We start from the raw sequence: 17,635 nt of genomic DNA on the forward strand, positions 1-17,635 counted from the left end.
GGGGCCTTTCTTAGTTCCACACGAGGAAGTTATGTCAGTGTTCATGCAGTGCGTGCTCTTTTGCGACTGGCTTCTTTCACTGTCTTGGCAACTTCTGAGATCGTGCGTATATGCTCTGTATGGGCATCGCTATGCGCCTATTCTCTTTTGCATCCAATACTTCTGAGCCTCTACTAGGCATCAGGTACCCTGCTTTGTGAATTCCAGTCCTGACTCTGCCGCGTATTATTGCCTGTGTGGCTTGAACAGCTACCGCCTTGAGCTTGTTTCCTCGTTTGTGTGGTGAACTGTACAAATGAGGAGTTAGGGAAGGATTTAGAGAAGACAGCATATGTATAGTGTCATTCCTACAACGAAACAAAGCACCTACTATGTGCCTTAATGAGTACTGCAAGGTCCATCCAGGTTAAAAATAAGGAGGATGGTGTTTCTGCCTGGGGGGACCTGCAGCCTTAGAGGGGCAGGCAGAGAGGATGATCAACGAATGTGATTGACGTTATGCAGTAATGGCATCAGACTGAGATTCATGGGAATTCAGAGAAACTTGAGCTATCCCCCCAACCTTTTTTTTTTTAATCCTCACCCGAGGATATTTTTCCATTGATTTTTTAATTAATTAATTAATTAATTAATTAATTAATTAATTAATTTTTTGAGAGAGAGAGAGAGAGAGAGAGAGAGAAAGAGAGAGAGAGAGAGAAAGACAGAGAGAAATATCAATGTGAGAGAGACACATTGATTGGCTGCCTCCTGCATGCAACCCGACCAGGGCCGAGGCTGGAAAGGAGCCCGCAACTGAGGTACATGCCCTTGACTGGAATCGAACCTGGGCCCACGCTCTATCCACTGAGCAAAACTGGTTAGGGCCATCCCCCAACCTTAACAGAGGGAAACAATCTGGGGTGTCAAGGGGAAAAAAGGAAGTAGAAGGCTGTTCTGTTTTAAGGGAGGGCTGCATTCTTGAAGACCTCACAGGATTCAGATGATCTCTCATTACCCAGATTCCAGACTATCCCCCACCCCCTGTAGAATAAATGTAAAGAGGGAGCACTTGTGCTTGATGCATTCTCAGAATGTGTCAGAGTTTTGCCTTCATGTTGCTTTTCACATTGTGGGTGATGGCTCTAACATTGCACAGTGGGTTTGCTTATAAATTGCCTACTTGGTATCGCATGACGGTTACTTGGCTTGCTCAGTAGCCAAGTTGGTTGTTGTTGCTGCTGCACTATCATCTCAGTGAGCTTTAGTCTGGTATCATCATTCGACAGACTGTCTAGATCAGGAGTTGGCAGGCTTGTTTTGCAAAGGGCCAGAGAGTAAGTATTTTGGCTTTGGTGCTGTATGGGCTTTGTTGCAACTAATCAACTCTGTCTTTTGAGCACAAAAGCGCCACAGACAGTACATGAGTGATAGGCTGTGCTGCATTCTAGCAACATTTTATTTATGGACACTGCAATTTGAATATAATTTTTGCATCATAAAATAGTTTTTGTCTTTCGATATTTGTTCAACCATTTGAAAATGTAACAAAAACAGGCAGTGGGGTAGGTTTGGCCCATTGGCCAGGATTTGCTGATCCCTGGTCTAGATGACTATAATATTTGAAAATTGTTTTAAATTGTAAAAAGAGTGAACATTAAAATACCCCAATAGTCAACAAAATCACTCATAGACGTCCCAGAGCTCATAAAACATAGCTTAATTCACAAGTTCTATCAAAAGATTATGGGTATTTCTCAGCCTGTAGATAACCAACAGGCAATTACCTCAACACAATTTATAATTTGTTAAAGGGTTTTAATGAATTTAACAACTTAAATCACATTATTTAGAAATTTAGGCATCAAATAACTTTATTAAATTTCACAATTTCAATTGTGTTCCATAAAACTGTTTATTATTTCATACCATCCTGGAGTCTAACAACTCTGCCTGACTCTCAGCAGACTGATGGCCTGTGGTAGGGGTTTGGAGCTGGGTTCTGGCTGCCTGGAATTTTTATTGTAAAAGCCAGGGGAGGGCATGGCAGGTGCCCCGAGGCTTGTGTCTGGCACTGGTACATGTAGGATGAACGTTTGTTCTTTTACTCCCCACCCAGAAACTCTGTCTCTTTGGTCAGCTCCAAAACAAGCTGTGCCTCTTTGAAATTGTTACTTTGGTTCTTTCCACGTGCCCTAAAGTCAGTGGAACCTTTTAAAATGGAAACAAAACAAAGGCTGTTTCCTCTCCTGGGTCACCAGCTTTCCCTTGGGGAGAATAAGCAGTGCTGTGCTGAGACCAGCAGCCAGGGCTGCCAGACAAGAGGCCAGGCCTACACCTCCAGCGGTGTGCAGACCCAGCTCTCCAGCCAGGAGGGGGAAGCTTGGCCTCAGGCTGCCCTGAGTGCTGCAGCTCCTGGGTGGATCTTTGTGTCAGGGATTCCAACGGCAGGAAAGCCAGGATCCTCTCCAGATGGAAGACCACCAGCCCTGAAGGTGACTGTGATGCTGTAGTTCTTGGCTCACGAGTGTGCTTTTCTGTGTGTGTTGGATGGAAGGTCTGTCTTGAGTATACGTGTGTTTGTGTTGTTTAGGGGATGATGGTGCATAACCTTGTGTGCTTTCTGGCCTTGGGGTCTGGCAGGATGTGAAGGGAGGCAGCCATTGACCTTGGGCTGGTTAGATTTTTCTTTTCTTTTTTTTCTTTAATATATTTTATTGATTTTTCACAGAGAGGAAGGGAGAGAGATAGAAAGTTAGAAACATCGATGAGAGAGAAACATCGATCAGCTGCCTCCTGCACACCTCCCACTGGGGATGTGCCCGCAACCCAGGTACATGCCCTTGACCGGAATCGAACCTGGGACCTTGCAGTCCGCAGGCCGACGCTCTATCCACTGAGCCAAACCGGTTTTGGCAGATTTTTCGTTATCATATTGGGTTGGGGGCTGGCTTCTCCTGTGCTTTAGGACTCTTTGGTTCACAGACAAGTGGTCCTGGAGCCATGGGCATAGGCATTGAGTTATGACTTTGCCACTAACTTGCCACTTGACCTGCAGCAACCTATTCTTCATATCTGGAGTCATAATTCTTCATTCCTAAATGAATGGTGATAGCCTAGCCCATTTCTGAGAGCCTGTTTCTCTGTTAGATATGTGGGGAGCCTGGATTTTCACTCCCACAGCAGCACTGAGACATCCCTCCTGTCCCCACTGGTGGTTAGAGGATGCCTGTGGAGAGTTAGGACTCTTACCATCACTCAGCAAGGCCGTGTATCCCGGTCTGGGACCCCTCTCTCCACCCTCACCCACACCAGTGGTGCCATAGGCACAGTAATGAGGTACTCCTATCCTTCCCAGCCAGGGGAAGTATTAATGGAGACCACTTTGAGCTGGAACTCTCACCCCTGCTCAACAGTAATGATGGTTTCCCTTACCTCTTTGGTGCCAGTGGAGGTCAAGTAGGGACCCTGTACTTCTATCCCTACTGGGTCATAATGAGGTGGGGCCCACCTCCCCCTGCTGGAGCATTGTCAGGTTTAAGGCAAACCCAGAGCCTCATAACATTTGACCTAACATGTCCAGGTTTTAATTGAAAATCACACATCTTAGCAAGAACCAGGAAGATCTCAACCTGAATGAAAAGAGACTATCAGCTGATGCCAACGCTGAGAAGACAGAGATGTGAGAACTATCTGACAAAAATTTTGATGCAGCATCATAACAATGCTTCAACGAGCAATATTCATGCTTAAAAAATGAGAAAAAGGGAAAGTCTTGGCAAAGAAATAGAAAATATAAAGAAGAACCAAATGAAAATTTTGGAACTGAATAAAACAGTAACTGAAATAAAATCTCACTGGATGACCTAAACAGGAGAATGGAAATGACAAAGGAAAGAATCAGTGATTTTGAACATATAACAATAAAAACTACCCTATCTGAACAACAGAGAGAAAATAGACTGGGGGAAGAAAAAAGAACAGGTCCCGGGGACCTGTAGGGTTGTAACAAAATGTAATCTGTATTTGAAATCCTAAGGGAGAAGAAAGAGGGTGGGATTGAAAAAAAGCACTCAATGAAATAATTGTTGAAAACTTCCCAAATTTAGGATAAGACACAAACCTACAGATTCAAGAAGCTTAGTGAATTCCAAAGAGGATGAACCCAAAGAGATCCATACCAAGATACATCATAGTCAAACTTCAGAAATAGTTCTGAAAAAGAAGACCAAAGTAGGAGGAATCAGTCTACTCAGTTTTAAGACTTACAGAGCTTCAGTAATCAAGGCGATGTGGTACTGGCAGAGGAATTGGCACATAGATCAGTGGAACAGAATAGAGAAGCCAGAAATATGCCCCTCTGATTTTTGACAGAGGTGGATAGGCAAATTAAAGAAACACTAACTGTAATGATCTGAATGATGGTTTGTATGAGGCTGGTAGAAATGGAGGGAGAGGAAAGACTTTTCTGAGAGATACTGCAAATGAAGAGTTGAGTGTTGGCAAAAGACTGGACCTAGGGCAGAGGGGAGGGGGAATCACAGAAGCCCAGGTACGTGTTGAGCTTGAGTCACTGGAAGGATGGTGATGCCACCACCAGAGTAGGAAACCTCAACAAGTGGAGAACTTGATGTGGAGCTGGTAACTAACTGGTCCTTTTATTATTCATCTTGGATGGGCCACCAGCAGGAGGAAACTAGAAATACAGGAAAGCAGTTTGAATGAGAGGATAGGTCTTGAGATGTTGGTTTCTGAGGCCTCGGCATGAAATAATAATCGAAGAGAGGCTTGGTTATTGTTGACATTTTTCTAATCCGGAGTTAGGTCACAGGGATACTAACCAGGCAGACAGAAGAGACAGGAAGAGAACAGATTTGCATGGCCATTGACAATGGAGTTCAAGAAAAAGGGTATGGTAACAGTTTTATTCTTACTAAACCCGACCTTTTATTGTTCCCCTCGACTTCTAGGTGACCTTTGACCCCAATGACTTGCCTCTCTTGATTTCCTTGAAAATGTTTCCTAATTCATGAGATGGCTGTCTGTTTCACATTATTATAATCGGTTAATCACCGCACCTGATTTCAGCTTTACCTAATACAAGCCCATCACAGAATTGTGTCAAGGAAGTAAGACTAATTTGCTAAGTTCCTGCTTTCTTCTGTAAGGATATATGGAGCCTTTTGGCATACCCTGCACAGCAGTGATTGCTACAGATCATTGACTAGATTTCTGTGGCTTAAAAAAATAATGACATAACTCAAATGTCAATGCAGAACGGAGCAGGAAAAGGCAAATCCTTTCCCTTGATGTTCAGAAGCACCGAGGGCAGCATGTGTGGCGGGCTGATTTATGGTGGCTGTGGCACACTGAGCCGGGATGCATTCTGGACTGGCAAGTGCAGAGGGACACTGAGAAAATATCCTGGACTCCAGGCCAAAGCCAACCAGGAGTGAACAGGCCAAACACAACCTCATGCACAGCATCTCCACTGGGTAGGGCCCGGGCGGCACCCTTCTGGGGCTGTATATTTGGTCTGTGTCAGGAGACCTGCGGGACGTTCATTGTAGTGCCGTGACACCATGGCTCCAGTGATCAGGTGGGCTTGGGTTCAGATCATGGGCTTCCACTTACTAACTCTGGGATATTCAGGCATATTGCTTCACTGCTTGCAGCCTCAGTTTCCTTTTCTGTAAAATGGGGAAGTCAATAGCATCTACCTCCTGTTGTCTTGAGAATCAATTAAAATAATACATCATAGTCAAACTTTGAAAAGTGTTTGGCATAGCCTGTCACATATTATACACAGAATCAATTTTTAAAATCCCTAACCCTGACTTTGCCTTTAATCAGTTGCAAAACCTTGCAGCATTTATTTTATTTCATTGAGTATCATTTATTCACCTGTAAATTATGAATACAAAATAATGAAATTGGAGAGTTGGGTGAGAATCTCCCAGTTTTTTGTGCTTTGCAATTCTGTGATGTTAATCTGAAAAGTCACAAAGAAAATAACTGATATATTCAAAGACATAAAAACTTATTTACATAAAATTATAAACAAAATTAAAAGACAAAAATTAACCTGAAAAAAAGTCTCAGGCAAAAGAAAAGTTAGTATCCTTAATATTACAAAGAGCTCTTAAAAAATCAATTCATAACATTATGAACACTGCAGAAACATTGGTAAAGAAGTTGTAAGAAGAGACAGTAACTTGACTAGTAAAAAGGAAAAATTTGCTCCAATTTACTAATAATCAAAAGGGTACACTGACTTCCTTTATCCCCCCCCCCCCGTTACAACAATACATTGAATGCCCACCCTGTACCAGGAGGTGTTCACCAAAGTTTTCCTCCTGGGAATACAGGCAGAGCACATTCTCCACTTTCTCGCAGTTAGGTATGTCAACCTGTCTAAGCTGGGTAATGGAACACAAGTGGTAGCAGTGAAGCTGCTAGCTCAACCTGCCACGATTTCTCTTTTCTCTCGTTTGTTCATTGATGGGAAAAAACCAGCCAGGGATTCTGAGGCCCAAGACAATGCTGGAGCTACTAGGTGAAAAGAGACTTGGTCCATGGATGCCTGCGGGACTGTGTGGACCAGAATGGCCCTGCCAGCCCACTTTAGACAGTCAACTGAACAGACAACTTTTTGTTGTGTTAAGCCATTGAAATTCTGGGATGGTTTGTTGCAGCAGTTAGCCTACCCTAGCTAAGTATCAAATTAGGAAGGATTTTATAATGCTAACACTATTGGCAAATGTGTCTATTTCATCCACTACATGTGGGATTTTAGGTGGATTTGCTCTTTGAAAAAACCCATATGTATGAAGGACCTTAAATAGTCATACCTTTTGGCTTCGTGATTTTATTTTTAGTAACCTATCCTAAGGAACTAAGTGGAGGAGCACATAAAGAATTTTATACAATGATGTTCATCACAGGTTCCAACAAAAAGGGAATTTATTAGGTATACTACCTGGTTTCCATAGGATGAACTTATTAAAAATGTTTCTGAATATTACTAATGAGATGTTGATGTTTTAAAGTGAAAAACAGAATGCAAAACTGTATATGTGATTTTGTTTATGTAGACATATATGTAAAACATGCTGATAATATGTGTAAGTATTCTGTATAGAATAAAGACCAGAAGGAAGAACACCAAAAGGTTTCGTAGTGCTTAATTTGGATTGTGACATTATGAGTAAATATAGCTTTCCTATCTATCTTTTTCCAGTTTTCAAAGTTTTCTCAATAAACATGTATAATTTTGTAGACAAATTGTTTTCCTAAAAGAATACCACATTAGCTCTGTTCCACCTGGCCCTGAAGTCTCACCTAGACCTATTTTGTAGATGAATGTGGTACTTACACTCTATGAGGCTGTTCTTTTAGTGTCAGTGCACTTGGAACACTTTCCTTTTTTAACACACATGTGTGTGTGTGTTCATGTGTGCTGCACACAGATGTACTCAGGTGCTTGCCAGAGTGGCAGTAAACCATCTGTAGGTGGCAGGACCTGGGCCTTGTGTCAGAAGAAAGGGAAGGTAGACCAGGAAGGAGGGTAGCTTAGCCTGAGCCAAAGTTGCCTGTAGTGCCATGGCCACCTGCCTTTGACCAAAGTGGTTGTCGAGTATACAGGTTTTGGGAATGAGATGGATCATCATCTTGGAGAGGCCTTGGTAGCACATCAGAAAATCTGTGGTTCCCTTGCTGTGTTGTCTGATCATGTTTCCTTTGATAACTATAGCCCAGGGGTTACTAACTGCTTGTGGCAGAGGATGGTGGGGAGAGGTTGAATCTGAGTGGGAGGAAGGCGGGAGTGTGTCTCTGAGTGGCTTTGATTCCTAGGTAGAGGGACTTGCATCCCATCGCAGCTGTTTGTTTGTGTGTTTTCGGAGTCCAGCAGAGAATGACCTTAATGATGTTAATTTCAGAAACAGTTAGCAGTTACCTACACAGAAGAGTAAAACAGCTGTTCAAATCCTGGGCTGGGCAGCACAGCCCCTTGACAACACAACATACTCAGCTTTAAGAGAGATGAGATGAATGTCAGTTCTGTCAGTCATCGCAGAACACCCACAGCGCTGCTCTCGGCAGCAGGAACATAAGAAATGAGGCTTTGAAGAGAGTCTTTACTCATTTGTAATCCCATGTTACGCGGAGGAAAGACAAGCATAAATCATCATGATACACAATTGCTAAATTGGAATTCTCCACATGAGACTTACACAGAAGTACAGAAATTCAACCAGGTTTATCAAATGCTGTAAATCAATGACTAAGTAATATTGGAGGAGAGAAAGCGCTTTTACTCCATTGCGTGTCTCCCTTTGATCCGCGGTATCATGTCACTTGAAATGGAAAAAGCAACTGTGCAGAAGCAGGAAAAACTGGCTCATTTATTTTAAATATCTTACCTGCCTGATACTTCTGCCCTTGAAGGTTTTCCTTCGTTACCTGGGAAATGCCTTTTAGACTGAAAACAAATATAAATTCCAGCAATGTTAATGACCATGGAAATGATGCAATTTGTATTGAAGTCCTTAACTAATCTGTGCTGATTACCTAATTTCTCTAGGTAAGAAAGAAGTCAGGTGTTCCTTTAATGAGTAACAAAAGCCACTGTAATGTGTGAGCTTGAAAGTATGGGAGTTTTAATAGATCTCCTCAACATTTTTTCTTAATTCAGACTCTGTCGGTGTTCATGTTGCTGTGGGCAAACCAGCGAGTTTGTGGTGTGGAGGTTCAATGGGAAGAAATAAACTCTGTGGCTGAGTTTAAATGTGACCCGGAAACAGGGATGGGCTCTGCATCGGGGTTCAGCAAAGACCCAGAGCAAAGGGAGTGTTTGGTTGGCTTCCGCCCAAGGCCCAGGAGGAGGAGGCTGGAAAGGTGACCAGCCTGAGGCTCCTATGTCAGCTTCCCCAGTGCCCTGCTACCTGGAGCAGAATTTCCTGAAAGGGCTATGGCAAGTGATGCTGGCCACCAGAGGGCTCCTGTCGGACCTTCCCTGGAGGCAGCACATATCTGAGGTGGCTTAGCATGTCTTCCATCTGGTCCTAGGGCAGATGGAAGACATGCTAAGGCTGTAGACATCGCTGAATCAGCAATAGCAGACAGAGAGTAATCAGACATGGACTCTGCTTTCTAAGAAGTGAAAGTACTAGAGACATATGCCATTCATCCTTTAGTCGTTCCTCCATCCATCTATCCACACATTAATTCATCAGACTTTCATTGCATGGCCACCTGCACCAGGCACAGTTGAGTAACGGTGTAAAGATGAGAAGACATAGCCCTTGCCTTGAGAAGCTTCCTGTCCAGTGAGAGACAAGCATATGCACAGCATGTTTGGTTCTGTTAAAAGAGAAGATGCTCCCTTTTCTTTTAAGCTTCTACCCTGCCTTGTCCCTCCATTATTGGCTGCACATTTGCCCGTGACAGTGTTCATGGGGACTATTTAAAGGGTATCCCTCCCTCTGTTCTTTCTGCTCTGGGTAATCATTTCATTTTAAGTGGGGTGTACCTTCAAGAAATAAGAACACCTCTTTTTCTGCCTTTTGCTTTCTATATGCCTGCTCTTCTTGGCAGCCTTCTTCCTTCTCCAGCCAAAGTCCTTTCTCCAGATTCCCCACATCTTCTCAGTGGAGGGGAGTAAGAGACACCCTGCATGCACATCCTTCTCCATGGACCCCACCTCAGGACAGTGCAGGACAGCCTCCCCCTGTGTTCCATTTTCCAGCTTGCTCCTCTTCGGCTAACTGGGTGATGGTGGCTCCTTGGTCCTCTACCCTCTGTTATTCATTCACACTGTGCTCTCTCTCCACTAGAGAGTTTGTCCATTCACAAAACACATGAGAACCTCATTTTAAAAAAATATTTTTATTGATTTCAGAGAGGAAGGCAGAGGGAGAGAGAGATAGAAACATCAATAGTGAGAGAGAATCATTGATTGGCTGCCTCCTGCACACCCCCAGTGGGGATCGAGCCCGCAACTAGGGCATGTGCCCCGACCTGGAATTCATCCATGACATTCTGGTTTAGCATCCTGGTCGATGCTAAGCCACTGAGCCATGCCAGCCGGGCCCTTGTTTTCTTTTGAAGGTTTCAGAAGCCTTTGTTTTTCCCCAAACCTCATCCCTCAGCCAGCTATTATTATTCCCTGTGCCGGACATGCCAGCTCACATTCTTCTAATCCCTAAAGCCTGCCTGGTCCATGGAGGCAACTCCAAGCCCACGAGGCAACCAGGACGGGGTCCAGAGGATGGGGTCTGGAGTCACACTGCCTGGCTTTGAAGCCCACCAGTGCGACCACTTACTAGCTGTGGGACATGGGAAAATCCACTAACCTTTTTGTGCCTCAGTTTTCTCCTTTGTAACCTGGGACAGCACTCGTTATCTACTTCGTATAGTTGTTATGAGGTTAGATGAGCTGGTACGTACTGTCCGTAGTGCAGCGACCAGTGTGTAGCAAAAATAAGGACATGCTCGCCGTAAGGTCTGCTGTGCTATTTACTGCCTTGGAATGTTGGGGCTCCACTTTGCCTGTACCAAACACTGGGCATTCAGTCTGAAGTAATTTATCATTGTTAAAGAAATAGTCACTTGTGTACTTTTTTTGTTTGTTTATTGGTCTGCCTCAATATAAGTGTAAGCTCCTCAAGGGCAGGGGACCCCCCTCCCAATATATTGAGTGTGTTGCATGAAGCCTAACCCAGTAGGCACTGAGTGTTCATTCACTGGTGACCTGATTGCCCCACATACAAACACCCCACGACCTCAGGAGGACTGGGGCCAGCCCAATACGGGTCACGGGCCACTCTGCTGTGTTGTGACTTGAGGATGTCACGCATGGAGGCCTGTAATGTTTCTTTATCTCCAAACCAGTGCTGAAGATGACACCTGGGAAACGACCTGCACCAGCAGCCCGTGTTTGGTCATTAAGGTAGCCCTGCTTGTATGGGGTAGAAGACAGTCGGAGGATGGTGAAGTGCTCTGACTACCTGGGACTGAATCCTGATTCTCACACTACTAGCTGGGTGACTTTGGAAAAGTTAGTTAACTCCTTTGTGCCTCCATTTCCCAATGGTGTCTCCTTCAGGGGTTGCGAGAATAAAGTGGGTTGCTATGTGTAAAGCACTTAGCAGATGTCTGCCATCTGATGCTCGGTAATCACCCATAGACTTTGCTAGTATCCTCAGCCTCCTTATTATTATTATCTGAAATAGTAGGTTATTAAATCACTCATCTTGGCTCTACTTTGCTCGAGGTGATGCTCATGGCACAATAGACAGTCATTCCTGAAAGGTTTTGTCTCCCAGCAAATCTATGGGATAGCACCCACCTACTCATCCATCATCCATCCATTCACTTACTTATTGAGTGTCTAGCTATGCATGATTCTTTACTAGGTGGAAGCCAGTGAGTCTAACAGAGTGAAGAGAAGACCAACTCTGGTGTTGGTGGTCTGTGTGCAGTCATAGCCCTACCCTCAGCCCACCGTGTGGCTTCAGTTTTGCTGTAAGGATCAAATAGCTATTGGTGCTTAGTGAAAGTTGATAACTGACTCTTCTTCTACTTTTCTTATAATGCAGCACAAGGGCGGGTTAGACACACTCTGATGCTGGGACCACCATCCTGTGCTTCGTTCACAGACAGCTGGAATGTCAGTTTCGGGGCGCTACAAACTGTGAGGAAGTTTGGGTAAATGGCAGAGAATGCGCTGGTAGTGTTGGTGACAGAGGATGGGGCAGGATGCAGGCCCCATGTGGAGGCTCCCTGTCTGTCAGGACCCCCGGGTGGCTTTCACAGACGGGCAAGTTCTGAGACTCACCCTCACCATGTGATAGTGGGTGCTGATTTGGGGTCTGGAACTGCCTCCCTCTGAAATCTCTGGTCCACATTCTTGTGCTGGGACTCACTGTTTCCCACTGGGATTAGGGCTCTTGTTGGTCTGGGTGGTTGCTTTACCTTGTGCGACTTCCAGGGGGAGAAGCTAGAGCATGGGCGGGAGGGAGGTGGAACTTGCCCTGTAGTTGGGATGTGGCTTCAAGGAGGTCTTTCTGAACCCAGACATGGGAGGCTGAGTAGAGCCTTCTTTTCCGGAATCGGCCTAAAACCAGGAGCTCTGGTCGGGCCTGAGGAGAAGGGGCAGGGAGACACTCAGAGGCGGGGCGGTGGGTAAGGAGCAGCAGAGTAGCACCATTGTCTGGCATCTTCTGGGGCCAGGAAGCCACTGTCTGCCCTGGGCTGGATCTGTGGTGGCCCCTCTCTCTGTCCCTGCTGTCGTGAGCCTCGAACCTTCCTGCCACTTCCACCCAGTGTGTGGGGACTGCGACGTTGTCTTAAACCAAATCAGGTGACTGGTCAGCCTTCCTGTAGGATCCTGTGGAAAGGAGAGAAGATGGGGCCTCCACCCCCCGAGCGAGCATATGCTGTAACAGAAACTAGATGGTTAGATGTTTTGTTCACTGTCAAGAAGGGTTATAAATCAGCAGGAGCAAACCTCAAAAGGCGGCTCGGCGCCGTAGATGGCTTGTTGACTCAGTCCCCTTGGTCTGCTCCAGGCAATGCTGCCTGGTGGATTTTCGGGAGACCTCACTTTCATCAGGTCCCTCCCTGCTCCAGAACCTACAGTGGCTCTTTCTTGCCCATCTCATCCTAACTTCTCCTCCGGCCACCTTTCGGGGGCTTTGGGAGGGCTTCTCCTGTCTTCACAATTTTATTCCCCAGGCCACAGAATCCTTCACTGCCTTCCGGCTTCCAGAGCCAGGGCATTAGCCTTTCTGGCAGCCACAGTAAGAAATACTCACCCTTCCTGTGTGTGGTAAACACTGGTGTTTGCTCTTCTTTTCAATCTTTTCTATTTCATTAAAAAAGTGTGACCCACAAGGTTGATTTCATGGTAGACTGACTAATGGGTGGTGACCCACAGTCTGAGAAGCAGAGCCAGCTTAACATAGTGCTAATCACGGAGGCACAGTGAACACGGAGGACATGGCAGAGCTGGTAGGAACTCTCCAGGGACAACTGTGTCAGGAGAAAAAATGGACTCATCAAATCTGACAAAAAGTTGGTCCCAAAATATTCTAGAGCAGTGGCCGCCCCAATTTCTTTTTGATTGCACACCCCATCAGTGAAAAATGTTTGCATGTAGCCCTAGCTGGTTTGGCTCAGTGGAAAGAGCATCAGCCTGTGGACTGAAAGGCCCAGGGCTTGATACCGGTCGAGAGCATGTACCTGGGTTGCAGACTCGACCCCTGGTCCTGGTCGGGGCGTGTGTGAAGGCAACCAATTAATGTGTTTCTCTCACAGATGTTTTTCGCTCTCTGTCTTTCTCTCTCCCTTCCTCTCTCTCTAAAAATCAATGTAAAAATATCCTCAGGAGAGGATTAACAAAAAAAAATATGTTTGAGTGTATAACTCTAATATATGTTTGGTTATTTTTTAGCCTATCAATGTATTATGTGAGCATATAAAACATACATTCAAAACATAAATTTTAAAAGGATCAGCTAAAGATGAAAGAGACCATATTTCATACTGACATGTTACTCATGGTAGCTTCATTTTTTTATCAGCAAATATCTGAAGGCAAAATACAGACAGAGGACAAGGTTCATGGGTTTCAGCAGCAGTTATAAATCAGTTTTCAATTTGTTTTGGTAATTTAAGATGTTTTTCTGGTTGACTTCTGGTCAGATTTGAGAAACATTGCTTTATATCACACTCTCTACCCTTAACATTGCCCTTCCTTTCCTGTCAAAACCGAAAAGCTCTGTTGGCACCTCCTTTGGCTGCCTCCGTCCATCAGAAATGTGGAGAGAGTCATCTTTGACACCTTTCTTTCCCTTGTCCCTCAACCATTTATTTACCATAGTCTGGTAAATATGGGGTCAGATCTCCCCACATTCTCCTTGGATTGCCAAGTTCCCACCACCTGGGCTCCGTCTTCCTCCCAGTCCTCACAGGAGTTTACACTCCAGACCCCCTCTCACTGGACGGCCCCCAGCCCCTTCGCCTGGCTGACTCCTCCTCGCCCCTGAAGCCCCAGCATGAAGGTCACTTCCTCAGAGAGTCCTTCTCTGACCACTGCCCAGTATACTTTCTGAGGCTCTTATCACAATGTCATTTTTATACTTAATATGTTTCAGTTTGTTTAAAGTATATAGCCCTCTAGTATCTAGACTGTAAGTTCTTTGAAGGCAGGGACCGTGCCTGCTGTGTGTGTGTGTGTGTGTGTGTGTGTGTGTGTGTGTGTATGTGTTGCAGTCTCAAAAAATAATTAATACAGCAACTCTATGAAGTAGTTCCAAACAGAATCTCCATTTTACAGATGAAGAAATTGAAAGACAAAGGGTTAACTGCCAAAGGTCACTGGGTTAGTAAGTGGGGGTGCTCGTCTCAGACCCAGGCCTTTCAGATTGCAGTGTGTACACTTACCAACTGCTCTAAGTTGTTCACTGGTCACCTGCATAGGCTAAGGGCTGATCTTAAGTCCCACCATCCTTGCTGTTGCCCCGCCAACCCTCTACAGTGAGTCTCCTTGTGTTGAATGAACTGGCTTGATTAGTACTTAGGGTCTCCGTATAACAACATTTATTCTATGCTGTTCTGAATAACATCACTTACCCCCAGATAATTCCATTCCCTAAACCTCACCTACCTAAGCTAGATTGTAAAGTGAGACCCTGCATTGACTCATTCTTCTCTTTAATCCCTTGGAGAGGACCTGAGGACTCCACACACTGAATAAATATTACTGATTAGTTGATTGTCATCAGGAGGATGACAAAGATTTCATCTGACTCCCAAGTTAAATCCTGTCTTTGCACATACATGCTCCCCAGCCAAGAGCAAGACCGGATTCAGAGTAGTTTTAACTGTTCCATTTTGCACTTGTTGGCTTTCTTCCTGGTGGATCTCAACTTCTGGCTGAGACCCAAGAATTTAAGGGTCTTCAGGACCATGAGTAATTTCATGAGTTGCTGATGGCTAATTAGGGGTGATTATGGTTAAGAGGCTCTACTTTCTTATTAACCCTCAGAAAGGACTAGTGGTAACTTTTAAAACCTTGATTATTTTCTCCTGTAAATGGAATTTTCTGATTCTCACGACTGTCTTTTCTTAAGTGCTTATAACTTACCTTCTCATCCTCCCTTTCTTGTGAAAAGGAAATGTCAAGTCCTAGGAAGAATTTGGAAACCAGTGATTTTGGAAAACTGGCTTCATTAGAGAGGACCCCTTGGCACACCTGGAAATCTTGCTCATTTATTTGTCTTTCTCTGAAAAGAGGTGTGGGAGGAGAGGAGGCTGGGCCATGATTTTACTTCCCAACTTCCATCACATTTCAACCAAACCTCCCATTCTGGGCTTTCATAAAGTTTGAAACTGTTGGATCACTTGAAATGTTTAGAAATTCTGTTTAGTGAAGGATTCTGAATAAAGTAGGGGAGGGAGTGTTAGCTTCCTGAGGTTATTGTGATAACACATTTTAAGCGTCGCTTCACCTCTTCTTGCATGAGTATCATCAGAGCTACTTTTTATTGAGTGCAACTCTGTGCCAGGCACTGGGCCAATGTCCACTCACTTAATTGTCACAACTACTTTGAGTAGTTTTTATGCAGTATTTTAAAAGTTTTATTGTGGTATAATTCATATACCATACTTCACCAACTTATAAGTGTATAATTCAGTGGCTTTTAATATATTCACAGGGCTGTGCAGCCATCACCACAATCTAATATTAAAACATTTTTGTCACCCCAGGAGGAAACATTGTACCCTCCCATGAGCCCCATCCAACCACCAGATGGTGGCAACCACTAATGTACTTTCTGTCTCTGTAGATATGCTTATTCTGGACAATTGCTACAAATGGAATCATACAATCTTTGATCTTTGTGGCTGGCTTCTTTTACTTAGGATGATGTTTTCAAAGTTCACCTATGTTGTAGCATGTGTCCGTATGTAATTTCTTTGTTTGTTAGTGTTTTTACCCACTTCTGAGGTTAACTCTGGTCCCAGCCCCACCCTCAACCACAGCCCCCACCCCTTGCTGTCCACCTCTCACTCAAAGGAAACGGTTACATCGAGGAGCACAAGAAGGGCAGTTGTACACTGAGGAAACCCAAACACAGAGGCAGAATGACTTTCCTGTGGTTAAGTAGCCTTCAATAGATGGGGCTAAATTTTCAATGCAGGTTAGCCTAATGCCAGTTTGGCTATGAGCTTGGAGTCTGTGGTATCAACCGATGGTGGTTGGTACCAATTCACTGCCAACAGAATCCCCAATTTTGAATGCAATGAAAAAGGAAACTTTTTTTCAGTACAAAACAGCCCCATTGTGATACAATATGGCTGTGCAAACAGCAGGGCTGTGAGGCACCTGTGGGGCCAGCCCTCTGTCTGCTCTTCTCCTCCTGGTCTGCTGTGCTCCATTCTGGTCTGCTTTGCAATGCTCTGCTCTGCTCCACTCCGTTCCAGTGAGACATATTTGTGGTTCAGCTCAGCCAGGGTAATGCAATTTTCAGTCCTAGGTGGACAGGAAAAGTGCGTTCTCAGAACCAGAGGGGAGCTGGCTTATACAGACAGAAGTCCCAGCTCCTATTCCCCGATTGGCCTGTTCTCATGCAAATGAGGACTCCAAATCTTCACAGTTTGATTGGTCCAAAAAGCTCTATCCTGTTGGATCAGCATAGAGCTTCTCTGGTTTGTTGAAGCTGCACATCTCTGATTGTATAGGGAAAGCCTCAGTCCTATTGGTTGAAATTAGATTTCAGGAATTCTTTCATCAAGGGCTGGCTCAGATGGCAGAAACACAATGCGGGCTTCTCCACGAAGTGCAATTTGCATAAGAGGCTCCTGCGTAGAAATGGCTGCTAGGCTCTGTTTTGTTGTTGTTGTTTATTTATTTGGTTTTTAGTTTGAGCCCAGTTAGCCACCTGGAGCTTTTCTTAGTAGGTATCTTTTCCTTAGGGTCTCAGAGATCATCATCGATAGGTATTTGTTGGCCCTCTTGTGTGGATTAGCCACTGTGCTGAATGGCCTATAAATTTGGTGCCTCATGTTCATACACAATTAGACTTCAACTGGGGAATCTGGTAACCATAACTGGTCAGTGGAATTTGTGTTCTCATGTCTTCCATTGCTCACTTCTGGTTTCATTGTAGCCTGAAGAATTTTCCCAAGCACCATGCTAAAAATAGCATTGTTGTTCCTTCTATAGGAGTTTGAATACCACTCCCACCTGCAGAAAATTGGCAACATCTCCCAGGAGCCCTTGCTTTTTCCCTGGACCCTGGCATCATGGTTTCCAATTTCATGGGGTTTCTCAGGTAAGTGGAGAACCTTTTAAAAAAAGAATAAGAAACCAGATCAGTTAAGTCAAAATCTGCTCAAAACATTTATGACTTTCACCTGCATTTTTTTGTCTGATCCTAATATCAACCATGCGAGGTAAGTGGGACAAGCACTAGTCTCTCTAATTTGCAGAACAGAAACCAGTGCTCAGAGTCCTCAGCTGCTGTGCCACGTTCCTTCAGGGTAGAGTCAGAAAAAGGGCTCTGCGCTCAGGAACTGTAGTCCCCGGCATGGAGGCTATTTTCAAGCTTTAAGCTAATAGACCCTTTTAAAAATTCTTTAATCAAAA

General features: G+C 44.5%; 1 protein-coding gene across 2 annotated transcripts in view; it reads left to right on the forward strand.

Moving 5' to 3' along the window:
- The window catches only part of THSD4 (thrombospondin type 1 domain containing 4), a 595,914-nt gene that overhangs the window by 8,450 nt on the left and 569,829 nt on the right, over positions 1-17,635 (forward strand). For both annotated transcript variants that reach the window (XM_036347721.1, XM_036347731.1), the window contains exon 2: positions 17,213-17,321. In XM_036347721.1, coding sequence (XP_036203614.1) covers positions 17,293-17,321 — 29 coding nt within the window. In that variant the 5' untranslated portion in view covers positions 17,213-17,292. The remainder of the gene's footprint in view (positions 1-17,212; positions 17,322-17,635) is intronic.

This window comes from Myotis myotis, unplaced genomic scaffold (assembly GCF_014108235.1).
Source record: "Myotis myotis isolate mMyoMyo1 unplaced genomic scaffold, mMyoMyo1.p scaffold_m19_p_1, whole genome shotgun sequence".
Classification (NCBI taxonomy): domain Eukaryota; kingdom Metazoa; phylum Chordata; class Mammalia; order Chiroptera; family Vespertilionidae; genus Myotis; species Myotis myotis.